The following is a 14,954-nucleotide window of genomic DNA, read 5'->3' on the forward strand; positions in this document are numbered from 1 at the left end:
ATGGGACTCGATCCCGGGTCTCCAGGATCATGCCCCGGGCTGAAGGCAGGTGCTAAACTGCTGAGCCATCCAGGCTGCCAGAAAGTTGGTGTTTTAATGAGCATTTCTTTGATTACTAGTGAAGCTCAATATTTTAAAATATTTGTGTTTTCTTTTGTACATTTCCCATTGACTCTTTTTCTCCTGGAATGTTCATTTTATTGATTTGTCATTGCTTTTTATATATTAGAAGTGTTAACCATTTGTCAGATTTTTTTGTGACTTTTATCCTTATTTATAGTTCCCCAATAAATCTAATTAAATGGCTTTTTAAAAACATATTTAAATTTTTATGTATTAAATTTTATCTAATTCTTTGTTATTTTTTCCTGCTGCTTTTATGTTTTGAAGGTATTTACTCACCCAGAGATCAAATATTTGGCTATAGTTTCTTTGAGTGTTTGATGATTTCCTTCTTTGTTTTAAATCTTTGAATCCTCTTGAATTCATATTGGAATATGGTGTGAAGGAAGGAGCTAATTTTATTTCTTTCTGAATGGCTTAGCAAATGTCCCGGCATCATTTATTGAATAATCTGTTCTTCCCCCACAGATTTTCAATGCCACCTCGTAAGCTGAGATGCGGTGATCACCATGGCAACGGGGCTGCGTTCAAAGCATTTGTTCTCACAAAGTGGAGAGCTGGTGCCCAGTAGGGCTCAGGCTAGCCTCCCTGCATGTCCTCCCTAATTAAGATGCACCTTTTTGGTTTTGACTTTTCAAAAAATTCTCCTTTTATCAACCACCATACAGAAGGAAAATTAAGGCCAAGGCCCTTGGTGTCCCATCTGTTAAGAGCCAGACCTGCCAGAAGGCTTGGAGCTGAGGAGGTAGGCAGTGAGGGGAGAGAGTAGTCAATGATTTGGTCCAGTTATGTCCCAAGCACCTGGAGGAACGTCATCATGATCCTTAAGTAGCTGGAGGGTGGGGACAGCACGGCCACGTTCGAGAACGCAGCACTCATGTAACACAAAGCTGAGCCTTCTCTGTTGACCCAGAGAGAGCTGCTGCCACTGACAGACAGCAAAGCCACACTTCTGTGCTCTCTGAGGCTTCCAGCCTTAGGTCCCAAGGGTTCTCCTTCTCTTTTTTTTTTTTTAAAGATTTTATTTATTTATTCATAAAAGAGAGAGAGAGAGGCAGAGACATAGGCAGAGGGAGAAGCAGGCTCCCTGGGGGGAGCCCAATGTGGGACTCGAACCCAGGACCCCAGGATCACACCCAGAGCTGAAGGCAGATGCTCAACCATGAGCCACCCAGGTGCCCTGAGCATCCTCCTTCCTGATCAGGTATTTGTGTCCAGCCTGGAGGGATGAGACCTCAGCCTGGGCTCATTTGCCAACAAAGAGGAGGAGTCCTACCTCTGGGAAGGCCCTGTGGAGCCTGAGCACTGGCAGGGTGAGGGGGTGGGCGGAACAAGGAGGTACTTGACACCCACTTTGAGTGCTGGGTGACTGCAAAGCCACCAGCTACATGGGGAGAGCAAGTGGCCATGGCAGCTGTGGTAAGATGCAGAAGTCACGAGCAGATGGAAGCGGTGAGCAGAGATGGGACAACCCATCTCTGAGAACAGGGATGGGCACAGGACAGAGCCATGGGAGTCAGCAGCCTCCTTCCTCCACTGAACCCCAGCTTAGATCCGGCACAACTCCCCCCACCCCCACCCTAGTGTCCCCCGAGGTCCCTGTAGCCTTGCAATAAGCCCCTGTTACTTGAAGCACTTGGACCTGGGTGTGGTACCCCTGGCCTTCCACTGGGCACGTCTGTAGGCTGCCCTGCTGGCCCTGGGCCTCCAGCCTCAAGCACTCACCACCCCTCCTCCCTGCTGCCCCAGGTTCAAGGACTCCTAGAGCCCCGGTGCAGGGGTCTTTCCTCACTGGTCCTGCCGGCCCACCTGAACCAGTGGCAGAGTGGTCTGGGGGGTTGGTTGGTGAAGAACCGAGTCTGCCCACCCATTCCCCAACTCTTTGCAACTGTCCTCTCCTCTCTGTTGCCACCATTCAGGTCTCATGCCCTTTGGCTGGAGGGCTCCTTCCATACAAGTGTCCAACTGTGTCTCTCCCCTGCTGGAAACTTCCATGGCAGCCCACTACCATGAGGACAAATCTTCACCTTTCTTAATCTGATCTCATTTTCCCTCCTCTCCCATCGGCTCCCAGCCCCTTTCTGGCAACTTCCCTGTGCTTCTAACACTTCCTTTCTCCTTCCCACACTGATGGGCCTTTGCACATGCTGGGCTTGCCCTGCCCCCTCCACCACCTGGCTAACTCTACTCAATCTTTCAGGTGCCTTAGCTGTGTCACCTCCTTGAGAGGATGCTCCTCCCCCCAGGGGAGCTCCAGGCTCCTTCCTGGGGTCCCCTCACTGCTCTCCTTACTTTCCACACTCTAGAAGGCAAGGACTGGCTTACTCCAACCTAGGGACTGACCTATCGATGGGCCTGTCGGCGGAGGGGAAGGCTGGGGCAGGCTGGGGGCATCCTCCACCCCTACCCAGGGTATGCTGCTGAGTAGTGGTACTGGCAGCTGAGGCAGGGCTTTTCCTGGCAACCTGGCTTCTAATGAGGCCATGTTTATCCCCAGGGATGGATCAAGATGGGCTTCCTACTTCTAACGCTAGGGGCTGCTGCACTCCCAGCACCCCAGAGACTGGCCCTGGACAGAGGCCAGGAATGTTCACAAGTGCAAGTTAGTAAATCGGGGCGGGGGAGGTATGGACAGGCTGCAGCTGACCCCTTGGATGGAAAAATCTTGGAGAAGGTACAGCCATGCCAACTCCTGCCAGGAATTCTGGGGAGGGAGCAGTGTTCGGCAGAAACCCTTGAGCAATAGAGCCCAATCCCCATAGTGTCCCCAGTGAGGCCAGGGAGGGTATGGGCCCCTCAACAGCATACAAGGAGCTAGGTGCCATGTTAGAACTGGAACTTAAGATTCCAGGGTCCCTTCTGCTATTCTGAGCCACACAGGCAAGCTCTGGTGAAGGGGGGTCTCTTGGCAGCAATCTCCCCCTGCCCCAGAGTCCTCAGCAGCTCAGACAAGGCTTTCCTAGAATGGCTCCCTGCAGAAAAATACTTCAAGCCAAATCGGGGAGCATCCTGACACCTGAGACCAGAGCTTCCCACCTTTGCTACGGATGTGTGTATCAGGTGGGCTCAGGTGATGGCCTTGGGAGGCTAGCAGAGGAATGCTGGGATAGCCAGAGACCCCAGGTTAGGCGTGGCCACCAGGTGCAGCCCCGATCATTTATCCCTAGTGTTGTACCAACATCATCCCATTCTCTGTGAGCCATGATGTGAGAAAGGTCAGGAGCTCTGCCTCAGGTGAGGGCAGAACAGCTCCACTTCGGGGGCAGCCAGGCCCGACGGCTGGCATTCTAGCACACTCACTGGTGCCTGGTATCCCTGGGGTCTTGCTGTGTCAGGAATCTTGTAAAGAGAGAACAGTGCTGTGGGGAGAGGGTGAAAGGTTCTATCCCCCAACTCCAGCAGAATCCTTGAAGATCAAGCCTCAGGGTTTGGTAGAAATTTCTGGAATGTGCCAATCCTACAGAAAGGTTTTCAGAGCTGCCAGGGACGGACCTTACAGGTCAACACAGTAGTGAAGAGTGCAGGCTCTTGTTTAGCCATAAAGAGAAATGAAGCTCAGACACATCCACAACATGGATGAACCTTGAAATCATTATGCTCAAAGAAGCCAGAAGAAAAAGGCTTACATACCAGTAGGATTCTGGTATGTGAAATGTCCAGAATAGGCAAATTCATAGGTAGCACATTAGTGATTGCCTAGGGGTGGGAGGAATGGGGGCATTGGGGTAGTGCTCGAGTGTACCGGCTTTCTTTTGGGGGTGATGAAAGTGTCCTAAAATTGATTGCACAACTCTGAATACACCAAAAGCCACTGAATTATACACTTGAAATAGGTGAGTTGATGGTATGTGAATTATAGCTCAATAATAACAATTTCAAAAGCTCAGTTATGAAAAAGGGAATGTAGGCTGCAGGGTCAGATGGCCTGGGTTCAAATCCTGGCCCCACCACTTCCGAACTGGGCAACCTTGGGCCAGTCACTTAACCTCCTGCCTGAATTCGCTCACCTGCAAAATGAAGGTGACAACGTACCTGTTTTGTCAGGGTGGCGTGAGTCAATACATGTGACCATCAGGGCTGTGCCAGACACATGGTAAGGCATCTGCTCCAAATAGTTCAGCCCTTTGATGTGGTGGAAGTTGTAAGCCCCAAGACGTGAACAGTCGTGCCCTAGGTCACTGTCGTAACAGCCTCCACACTACAAGTCCAAGTCCTCATCCCTGGAACCTCTGCATGTGACCTTATTTGGACAAAGGGTCTTTGAGGATACGATTGAGTTAAGGATCTTAAGACTCCCAGCTTGCCAGATCACCCAGATGGGCCCCAAATCCAATGACAAGTCCTTGTAAGAGATACAGAGGACGAGACAGATAGAGGGGAGGAGGCCATGTGTGACGGCCAGCCCCCAGCCAGAGGGATGCCCAGAGCCACTGCAAGCTGGAAAGGGGAAGGAACGGATTCTCCCCGAGAGACCGAGAGACCGCCTTGGGAGCACAGCCCTGCCGACACCCGGATTTTGGACTCCACAACTGTGACAGCAAGCATTTCTGGCAATCTGTTATGGCAGCCCCAGGAGCTGGTACAGTGACCCAGCCTGTAGTGTCAGAGCAAGAACTTTCAACTCCACTTACCACTTGGGACCCCCTTTGTTGCATTTACCTGCAGATAAAAAAAAAAAACAGCTTCAATCCCAGACACCATGAAGGTTCTGGAAGCAGCTTCTGTGATCCATCCTCCTGATGAGGACACGGAGGCCCCGCTGTCTACTTGCCCATGCCACACACCCATCGACAAGGAGGGAGGTGAGGCTGGAACATGTGAGCCCCGCTGTCTGCTTCGGGCACACCGGCTCATTAGATTTACCAGCCACTGCCTGAAAAAGTATTTAATTTGCCTTTTACAATGCACCAATTGCAAGTTAATTAACTGGCAATTGAAAGTTATAGGTGACATTAGAATTTATTAATAACATTGGAAATAAATCTCCCTGGAATTCAAGTAATTGAAAATCTTATGAAATTCTCTTTTTTATCATCCATAAAACGGGTCTGGGAGAGAGGTGTTCCAGAAACTTCAGGGGGTGGCTGGGACTGCAGGTGTGGGATAATTGGGTGAGAGGGGACTTCTGCTCTGACCTGAGCCCATGTCAGATGCCTGCCTGCCTCCCTGTGCACCACCTCAGTCACTAGGGTCTCCTAGTGCCTAGAGCCTCCTAGGGTCGAGAAAGCAATCAGTCTCCTTTTGGGAATGTCCTGTGACTCACTGCAGTGATCAGAGTGGGGCACTGGGGACGCAGATGTGACCCTGCCCACAAGAAGGTCACAGCCTGGCGGGGTCAACAGAGCCGTGAGGGCTGGGGCTGGGGCCCAGGGCCAGAGTCAGGCAGTTCCTGCCCATCTGGCAGGAGAATAGCCCCTTGAGGGTCTTTAGACTTGCCAAGTGCAGAGTGAGAAGAATGTGCCCCCCAAATACCCTTCCCGCCTGGCCAGCAGCAGGCTTCCCAGTGCATCTTGGGAAGGGAGAGGCTCAGAGGTGACCCCAGAGCCCCCAGGGGTCAAGCTAGTGTCTGGTTGACTTCCAGCCACACCCTGGTTCCCTCTCAGTCCCAGGAAACAAGTTGTACCATGTTTTTTTTTTTTAAAGGATTATTTTTTTTTAAGATTTTATTTATTTATTCATGAGAGACAGAGAGAGAGAGAGAGAGAGAGGCAGAGACACAGGCAAAGGGAGAAGCAGGCTCCATGCAGGGAGCCCGATGTGGGACTCGATCCCGGGGCTCTAGGATCACGCCCTGGGCCGAAGGCAGACACTAAACTGCTGAGCCACCCAGGGATCCCCAAGTTGTACCATGTTGTTTTGGGTTCTAATCCCTAGCATGTGCGGCAGGGAATGTGGGGTCCTATTGGAATGCCCTGGAGGAACCCCAGCCTGGACGGAAACAGGTTTCTGACCTACTTCCAAGATTTTGACCAAGGCCATCCAGCCCTTCCTGTGGGAGCTCCCACATCTCAAGGCTTCATGGCAGCTGCGAATTACTGCCTGAGACCGTCATGTGTCCCCAGGCAGAGGCAAAGCACACCCCCTTACCCCCAGCTGTGCCAGTGGCTTCTCGCCGCTTGTGTCAAGAGGCACATTAAAAATATTTTACAACCACATAGCAATGATACTTAACAACCAGATCTGGCTCTTCATGCTGGATCGGGGTCCTGGATTCCAAGGGGTCTACAAGAGGGGCCAGGATGACGGGGGGCCCGGGGGTCAGCGCAGGGGTGTTTACCAGTAGCTTTGGCTGACCAGCCCAAGACCCTCACCATGTTGGGGCACTTGCCAGAAGTTACCCACTGACCAAGGGGGTCCTAAATTTCTGTTCTGGCAGGTGGCTGACTGAGGGTAGAGCAAGCAGGGGTCCCTGGCTGTGGGCCCCACACCTGCCTTGCCCAGGAGGCCATTGGGGGACTCTCCCCACCCAAAGAGAGGAGAACTGAGTGAGGGGGCTGCCTCAGCGTTCACCTTTTCAGTTGCCTTGCTCCTGCCCAGCTGGGCCAAGGATCCCACAAGCCAGATAGGGCAGTCCCAGGCCAGGTCCCCCAGGACAAGAGGGACCATGGCTATTCAGGACCCAAGGGGAGGAGGCCTGGAAGGGAAGGTGTTACTAAGATGCTGTTGTCCCCTGTGCTACCCCCAAAAATCTATATACCCACTAGAACATATGCATGCTCACAAACACATGCACACATGTGTGTGCATACTCAAGCACATGCACACGTGTGTGCCCCTGAGTACATTTGTACGTGTGCACACACACACATACCAGGGGCTGGAGCCTGTCAGTGTTTGAGAAGAAATGTCGGGTTTGATCTAGACGCAGGAGAGAGGTGCATGCAGCAAGCGGTGCCTGGAGGGCAGAGAGCAAGAGCAGACATAGGGAGCCTGGGGTTTGGGGTGAGGTGAGGTGAGGTGAGGTGAGGGCGTGGGCCAGTGCTAATTCTCCCTCATTAACCCCCTGGGTGGCTGGCAGGGGTGGGAGCTCCTTTCCCTCCCTCTCCTCCTGCACTGGGCTGATGCTCACAAGCCCCTCCCCCAGGGTGGGGGAAGAGGGGGCGGTCGCAGGTCCTGGAGGCCCAGTAACAGCATCCTGGCTGGGGGCTCTGGGTGGCTTGCTTCTCCATTCTGAGACAGAAGAGAGGACCAGAGAGGCCCAACTGGTCCCGTTGGACTGCAGAGGTCAGAGGAGGTGATGCTCTGAGGATTTTGTCCAAAGCCAGGAGCCGGTTGTCCCCCAGGGCTGGAAGTGTGAGACCACACCCCCTCCGACCTGCTCTCCCCCTCATCCTGCAAGCACCAAGGGCCCCCACGTGGCTGGGCAGCCAGCACCCGCAGGCCAGACAGAGACGAGGCCAGCCAAGGAGAGAGGCTCAGGCCCTGTTCCTGGGCTGGTGCCGAGGCACATGCAGCCTGCAGCACGGAGGGCGGGACCCTGGTGACCGGCCCATTTGCGGAGCCTTGGCTCAGGGCCGGCACCAGGGCAGCCACAGCTGATTTCTGAGCAGGGGGCAGCGCAGGCTGGCTTGCATCTCAGTAAGAGGCTCTACAGGCCAGAAGGAGGGAAGGGGCCAGACTGGCCATGAGAGCCTGCTGGGGAGCCGGTCCCCTAGAGGTCAGCTTCCTCCCGCTCCAGCATTCGAGATCCTCCAAGATCTGGCACCTGGCAGCTGCTTCAGTTCCCCTGTGAGGGTTCCTTTACTCTGCTGCCCCCCCCACCCCGAATCGGTTCTGCTCCTCCTCCGCCGCCAGCCTTTGCTCACACTTGCCCCTCCTGGCAGTGCTGTTTCTGTCTCCTGGTTTACGTGCACCCCACTCTGCCTTCCAGAAGCACAGCAGCCAGGGGCACGGCCTCCAGTCTCCCACCTGTTCAGAAGCCCGGCTTCACCACCACTGGCTGTGCGACCTTGAGCAAGTCACTCAACTTCTCTGGGACTTAGCAGACCCTCCACAAAATGGGAAAGAAAGCTCTGAAACAGAAGGGAGGTGACATATGCCGCGTGTTTGGCACAGTGCCTCGCCTCATCCTTATGAAGGATTAGCTTGAGACCACCTTCCCCCAGGGAGACCCTGTCCCACAGCCCTGGCCCTTGGGGCCTGGGGCCTCCCACGTCCTTGGCCTGTCCACCCTGCTGGTGGGGGACCTCCCACAGGAAGCTGGTTCCCTCTACTCCCTTCCACACCCGGGAGCCTGGGGGCACCTGGGCACCCAGTCCTGCCTCCATGCTGGAGACACTCTCTCCAGACTCTGCTAGCCCCCCAAGGCTGGCCCCAGACAGTTGTGCAATCCAGGGCCAGGGTACCAGTGAAGGCATCCCAGGTATCTACATACTGAAAAGCTACGTGTTGAGTTAACCAGCTGATACAAAATATGCTCTATGCCCGACTTTGACAAACATCCTTTACAAGGACTGGGAAGGCCAGGCTGACTTCAGAATCCTGACCTCTCAGGGCTCAGCACTAGAACGTGATGATCCAGGGAGAGCCAGGCCCTGGTCCTTGGAATTCGCACCTCCCTGCTCGCCGCTGTCCTGCCCCGAGGGGCCTTAGGTGCCCCTGTGGACACCTAGCCCTGCCCATGCTCAGTCCTCACCCTCCAAAAGTGGCAGCCCCCTGGTTTAAGAACGCAGACGTCAGGGGCACCTGGGTGTCGAGTCCCACATCAGGCTCCCCACAGGGAACCTGCTTCTCCCTCTGCCTATGTCTCTGCCTCTCTCTCATGAATGAATGAATAAAATCTTAGGGGAAAAAAAGAATACAGATGTCAGTGGGGAAGTGGCCTGCCCTCGAGACATCCAGAGGGAGAGGCCTACACGGAGCCTGCGCTGACGGCCATGGGGGCAGCACACTTCAGGGTCCTGGGCAAAGCGGATCATCTCCCTTCCAGTCTCATCTCCTCCATGGGGCTGGGAGAATGAGAAGGGGTGGATGGCTCAGCTTGTCAGATGGGGTTCAGTCCTGTGGTGGCCCCAGGGGGTGAGGATTCCCTCAACAGAAGTGGGGTGCTCAGGTGAAGGGGTGGGGGCTCCAGTGAGCCAAAGGGGTGGCCTGGAGAAAAAACGGGGGCTCAGTCTTCCAGGGGAACGCACTCCCGCCGCTGCCTGGCCGGCCTCCCGCCCCTGGGTGTATGCTCTGTGCACGGGGGTCACCGATGAGCTGTCCTCCTCGGCCCCTCCGAGCCTTCCCCGATGCCATTCTCCTGCCGCAGCACCCTTTCCTGTCTAGCCGATTCCCGCTGACCCCTGAAGCCCTTCTGAACCTCAAGGCTCCTCCCCTGGCCCCTGGTGGGTTAGCTGTCCCCTCCGTTGTGTTGCTGTGTTGACATGTCCCGTGCCGTGTGTGTGGCACCACCCAGGACGTGCCTGTCCCCACATCCAGCCACGTGGTCACTAGATGTGAACTTCGGGGGCCGGCCTCCCTCAGCACCTGCGTCACAGGACACCAGACCCCCAGTGGGGAGAGCACCTTTATTGTCAGAGCATTATAGACTTCCCGCCCGCCTCTGACCACCACACCTCGGGCCCCAGGCCAGTCCTGCCTCTCACGGGGCACCGGGGCCTGGACGGCAGGGGGAGGTCACCAGGGCCTGGCAGGACCAGGCCACCCGCTCCAGAGAACACCATGGACACTGGGGACAGACGGCTCCTGCCCTGAGGGGAGACATGAGCCAGGGTAGCACCAAAATCTCTGAGTTTGCTGTGGAGACCAGGCCCTGGCCCAACAAGAGAGGAGCACCAGGGCTGGCCCGGCTCACAGGGGACCTGTGGCCTGAGGGACCCTGAGGCCTGTGGTTTAAGCTGCTCTGGGGTCCCTGGCCTGGGCCCACAGCATCTCCCCCAGCAGGGCCTGGGACTCGGGTGGCTGTCCTATCTCTAGTTTGTCAAGGGGACATGGGACTTGCTGTACGATGCCAGAAATGGCCAACCCTATAGATTTCCAGAGAGGGCAAGGCTGCAAGGGATGGCCTTCCCAGTAAACCCTCCCTGCTCTTGGCTCAGGGGCAGGCCTGGGTGGGTTCTGAAACTGGGAGGCACTGGTGGGCGATGCCCATTTAGTACGAAGGCCTCTGCACCCCGGTGCTCCTCTCTCACTGTCCCCAAGTCCGTGGGACTGTCATGTGTTTATTCAGGGTCTCCCAGGCCTCTGAGAGCAGCTGCAGGCCACACACTGCCAGACCCTGAGCAGACCCTGAGCCCTGGGGAGGGGGTCGAGGAAGGAGGCCCAGGACCCTGCCTTTCTTCCCTGTGGACCGGTCCAGCCTCCCCATGGCCCTGCGCCCACTCAGCTCCCCTGTGAAGACAGGAAGCTGGCAGGGTCGAGGGTTAAGGAACCAGGGGGCCTCGGCAGGTGATTTAGACTCACCGTGCCTCCGTCCCCCCCGTGAAAAGTGGGGATAACAAGCCTACCTCCTAAGGGTTAAATGAGACAATGCAGGGAAAGCTCCTTGGACAGGCCTGGACTCAGTAAATGATGAGTATTAGGATTATTCTCACGCCCCACCCAGCCCACCCAGATCCCGTCTCCTGCAGAAGTGAGGGTGGGGAGGGCAGGGACCAGGAAGGGGCCCGCCAAGGGTGCTAGGGCCCTCTGGACTCTGCCTCTGGACTTGCCATCTGTCCCCAAGTCCCCCCTGGGAGCCAGTGTCCCGCACAATCGTCGGTGCCTGGAGCCCAGTCCCGCTTGGGGTGTCTTCAGGAGCCAGCACGCCAACACAGGCCTCAGGGTTGGGTCTCTGGCAGAGCCGGGCCTTGTCCTGGAGAGCCGGCCTCTTACTGCCCGCCGCCGGCCCGGCCAGCGCTCCTCTGCCCAGAGTCGGGGCCAAGCAGGGCCGCGAGGGGGCCGTCGGGCGCGGAGCCACCACGCTTCATCTTCAGGTTGGCTCTCAGGGCAGCGTCTTGGCCAGAGCCCCCCTCGGGGGAGGCCAAGGGATCTGGAAGGACAGGAGGCGGGTGGGCTCATGGAAGGCCTTGAGAGCCCTCAAAGGCCCCTTTGCTTCTGGTGCCCAGCCCACGGGGGAGACCACAGGCCCAGCGAGGACAGGGCAAGGCAGCAGCGGGCTACCTTGTCACACGGGCACCCACTCACTCATGCTTTCTCCCACTCACCCTGCAACAAATGCTGACCGGGGGTGGGCTCCAGGCCCTGCAGGGCTGCCAGTCACCACCCTGCCACCAGGGCCTCCCAGCATGCCAGGGAAAGACATGCAAAGCTCACGCCATAAGAGAACAGAAGGCTCTTCAGAACACTGTGGGGCAGGAGGGCGCCTTCACAGAGGAAGAGACCCTAGAGAAGGTCCTACCCGAAGTGGGAGTGGTGGTCAGCCGGCAGAGGGACTGGCCTGTGCAAAGGCACAGAGGTGGGGCGGGGAGAGGTTACAGGATGACTAGGTAGTGGCTTCGTGTAACTGGGCACCAGGCCATGCTGGGGAGGGGCTTGGGACTTGATGTGCCTGGACATCAGTCATGGGCAATAGGGAGCCACTGAGGGTCCTTGAGCAGGGGAGGCACAGGGCAGGGTCTGACTGGGATTTGGGGAAGACCATCTGACAGCCAAATGGAGGTGTCATCGAGGCAGGCAAAGCAGAGGCAACGGCAGCTGCCATGAGGGTGGCAGGGAGTAGGGAGGCAGGGGCAGAAGCGATCCCTAACTCTACGGACAGCTGTGGGTCCAGCTGGCCTCAGGCTCTGGTCACAGCTCACCATGGATCCCAATCATGTGCTCCAGGATGAGGACTCTCTCTGCCAGGATCTTCAGGGCCTCCCGCAGCTGCTGCACCCCCTCACCCTGGCGGGGAGGAAGCAGCCAGGGTCAGGGCTGGCTGCAGGGACGGCGCCAGGGCCAGCCTGGAAGCGGCCAGCCCAGGCTTCACACCCAGACCTGTCCCCCTCATGCCTCGGTTTTTCCTGCTTCCGTGGCTGCCTGGCTTCTTCCCCCATGTGCCCTTCTTTCCAGAAGATATCCTGCCAAGGGCAGAGCACCTAGCATGGGTGGGAGAGTGTGGCTGACCTCCTTGCTGGCTCTGCACCAACCCCCCTCTGCTGCCTCCACCTCGAGAGTTGCTGAGAGTGGCCACCCCAGCAAGAAAAAGAGAAGGAATAGCCACTGCTTCAGCGAGAGTGCTTGACAATGACAGGTCCCCGTTGCTGGGGAGCCGGTCTACACCTGGGCAGACCCTATGCACCAAGACACATGAATGAGCTGGTTTATTGAGAAGACAGGTGACCAGGCCACTCTGAAAAGGAATGTGATGGTGGGGACGCCGGGGTGGCTCAGTGGTTGAGTGTCTGCCTTCCGCCCGGGGCGTAATCCTGGAGTCCCGGAATCAAATCCTGCATCAGGTCCTCTCCAGGGACAGGAAACCCCCTGCAGAAACCCTCTGCAGAAGCAGAGCCTGCTTCTCCCTCTGCCTGTGTCTCTGCCTCTCTCTGTGTGTCCCCAATCAATCAATCAATCAATCTTAAAAAAAAAAAGTGATGGTGAGGGGATCAGGCCCCGCTCTGAAGTCAGCCCCAGAATGACTTCAGCCTTCGGCTGGCATAATGTGACAGCTGTGTCACGACGTTCAGATCAATCTAGTTTAAAACAATACAAAAGGGTGGGGTGCTTGGGGAGCTCTGTCGGTGGAGCATCTGACTCTTGATCTCAGGTCAGGGTCTAGATCTCAGGGTCGTGAGTTCTAGATCTCAGGGTCGTGAGTTCTAGCCTAGCATGGAGCCAGCTTAAAACAAAATAAAACAAAACAAAACCAAAAACTGAAAGGAAACCAAAAAGTATCCTATAGGTTAAGGAGAGAGGTCCTCCCTCCAGGGATCCAAAGGCCATCAAAAGCCATACTGTGGGCGTGTCTAGGATGGGGGTGCCCCAGTGAGGAGCAGAAGGTCCAGGTCCCCAGCTAAGTCCCATGCCCCTGAGCCATGGGGATGCACTCTCATGGAATGCATGCGAAGAGCTAATGAAGTCGTAAGTACCGTACGTCTCCATACCCCGCCCCTGCAAGTGGGGCGACCATAGGTTATGGATCTATGCCCATGCCTTGGCACCCATATCTTCCTCCCCCCTGCCTCCTGTAACCCACCGCAGCTGCTCTGGCTCCAGCCTCTCCTCCTGTCTCCAGTCTCCCAAGGGCCTCCCAAAGGGCCCCTGGCCCCCCAGCCTCCGCCCTCCAGCCCAGCCCACCTCCCCAGTCACCCCAGGCTGGCTCATTAGAGAACGCTAGATGCCCCCTGCTCCCTGAGCTCTGACACACCCAGGGGATTCTTGCTCTCAGCTTGCAAGGTCTCCCCTGCTGGTCCCATTGCCTTCATCCCCTCTATCCATCACCCCGGTCTTCAGGCGTCCCTCCTCTTCCTAGAAGACAATGGGTCCCCAGGGTCATGCCCGTGATCCATCTGCGTCCCCTCCCCACCCCATCTAGCCCTGGCCGCCCCCTGCTCCCATCCTTACTCCCCCACCGTCTTCTCCACATCCACCAGCCATCTGTCTACCTGCCCACCGATCCTCTAGGCCACCAACTCCATGCCCCAGGGGGTTTCCTGTCCCTGGAGAGGGACTCTGCAGCCTGCAGCCCGAAGCTTCTCCCCGGCAGGGTCCTCCCTGTCCTCTGCCCCCAGGCCAGTCCCCCATCTGCGGCTATGCTGCAATCATTACTTCACCCACTGGCCTCCCCGGGCAGGGACCCATTCACCCAGTGCCCTAGGTGTTGATACAGATGTGCTGGGCACCCGCCTCCTGCCGGGACGCAGCCGAGGGGGCAGGTGGGAAGCATGGCCCCCAGGACCAGTTACCTCGGCAGCAGCTTTGTCCTCCTCTTGCCCCTTCCCGCCAGGATCACCCTAGGAAAAAAAACCATGCAGTCAACAATGTCTTCTCGGGCAGACTGTGGGGGCTGGCAGGGAGTCAGGGCAGATTGGGGAGGCAGAACCGAAGGACAGGGGTGCTGGGTCCCAGACCCTGACAGCTGGGCCTGTGGGAACTCCTGTCCTGGGGTGAGCAGAGCAGAGGAGCACTGAAGGCCCTAGGCACCCCTGCGCGCCCAGCATGGGTTGGCTTTAGGGCCTTTACTGTGCTTCTGGGGTGCGGAGGAGCCAGGTTTGAAACCCCACAAGCTCAGCTCTGAGCTCTGCCAGGGATCAAGTCCTTGCTTCTCTCTGCTTCCACCTCTAAACCACCGCCAGTAGTACCAGCCTCACTATAACACCCACGTGGAATCCTGGGTGACCTTGAGCAAGTTACTTGACCTCTCTGCACCACAGTGCTCCTGTCTCTAAAATGGGGTACTCATGCTGCCTACTTCATAGGAGTATTCGGATGAAATAAATCAGTATTTATGAGCTTTGACTGGAGCCTGGTGCCAGAAGTTCCGTGACGGGGCTCACCATCGTTATCAGACAGAAGCCAGGAGGAGGCATGGCTCTGGAGGTTAATGCTCCTGGGTTGAAATCTTGGCTCCATCTTTGCCTAGCCATGTGACCTTGGGCAAGCTACTTAACCTCTCTGAGCCTTAGCTGCCAGTTCTGAAAAACGGGAACAGTAAAGTCCTGCTTTGCTAGGTCATAACAAAGCTTAAACTCACTATGGATGAAGAGTGCCTCCCCCGTGTCCAGCATACAGTAGGTGCTCAGCAAAGCTCCATCCCTCCTCCCTGGCTCTACCCCTAACTTCAGACTTGGCCACAAGGAGGTGCCTGCCTCCTTGGCCCTGCAGGCAGGAGTTGAGACTCATACATACTCATACTCATACATTCAGCCAGAGTCCCCTTTCCCTGTAACAGAAACCCACACTCTGCCCCT

At 56.5% G+C, this 14,954-nt stretch overlaps 1 protein-coding gene across 5 annotated transcripts in view; it reads right to left on the reverse strand.

Moving 5' to 3' along the window:
- COL26A1 (collagen type XXVI alpha 1 chain) overlaps positions 1–14,954 on the reverse strand; it is a 194,953-nt gene that overhangs the window by 21,802 nt on the left and 158,197 nt on the right. For 4 of the 5 annotated variants that reach the window (XM_038539194.1, XM_038539195.1, XM_038539196.1 and 1 more), the window contains exons 11-13: positions 13,950–13,997; positions 11,865–11,949; positions 9,618–11,095 (exon numbers count right to left, since the gene is read on the reverse strand). In XM_038539194.1, coding sequence (XP_038395122.1) covers positions 10,935–11,095; positions 11,865–11,949; positions 13,950–13,997 — 294 coding nt within the window. In that variant the 3' untranslated portion in view covers positions 9,618–10,934. Of the gene's footprint in view, positions 1–9,617; positions 11,096–11,864; positions 11,950–13,949; positions 13,998–14,954 lie in introns of those variants that run through there. The other variant, XM_038539198.1, reaches the window with a different exon arrangement.

Source organism: Canis lupus, chromosome 6, assembly GCF_011100685.1.
Source record: "Canis lupus familiaris isolate Mischka breed German Shepherd chromosome 6, alternate assembly UU_Cfam_GSD_1.0, whole genome shotgun sequence".
NCBI lineage: Eukaryota > Metazoa > Chordata > Mammalia > Carnivora > Canidae > Canis > Canis lupus.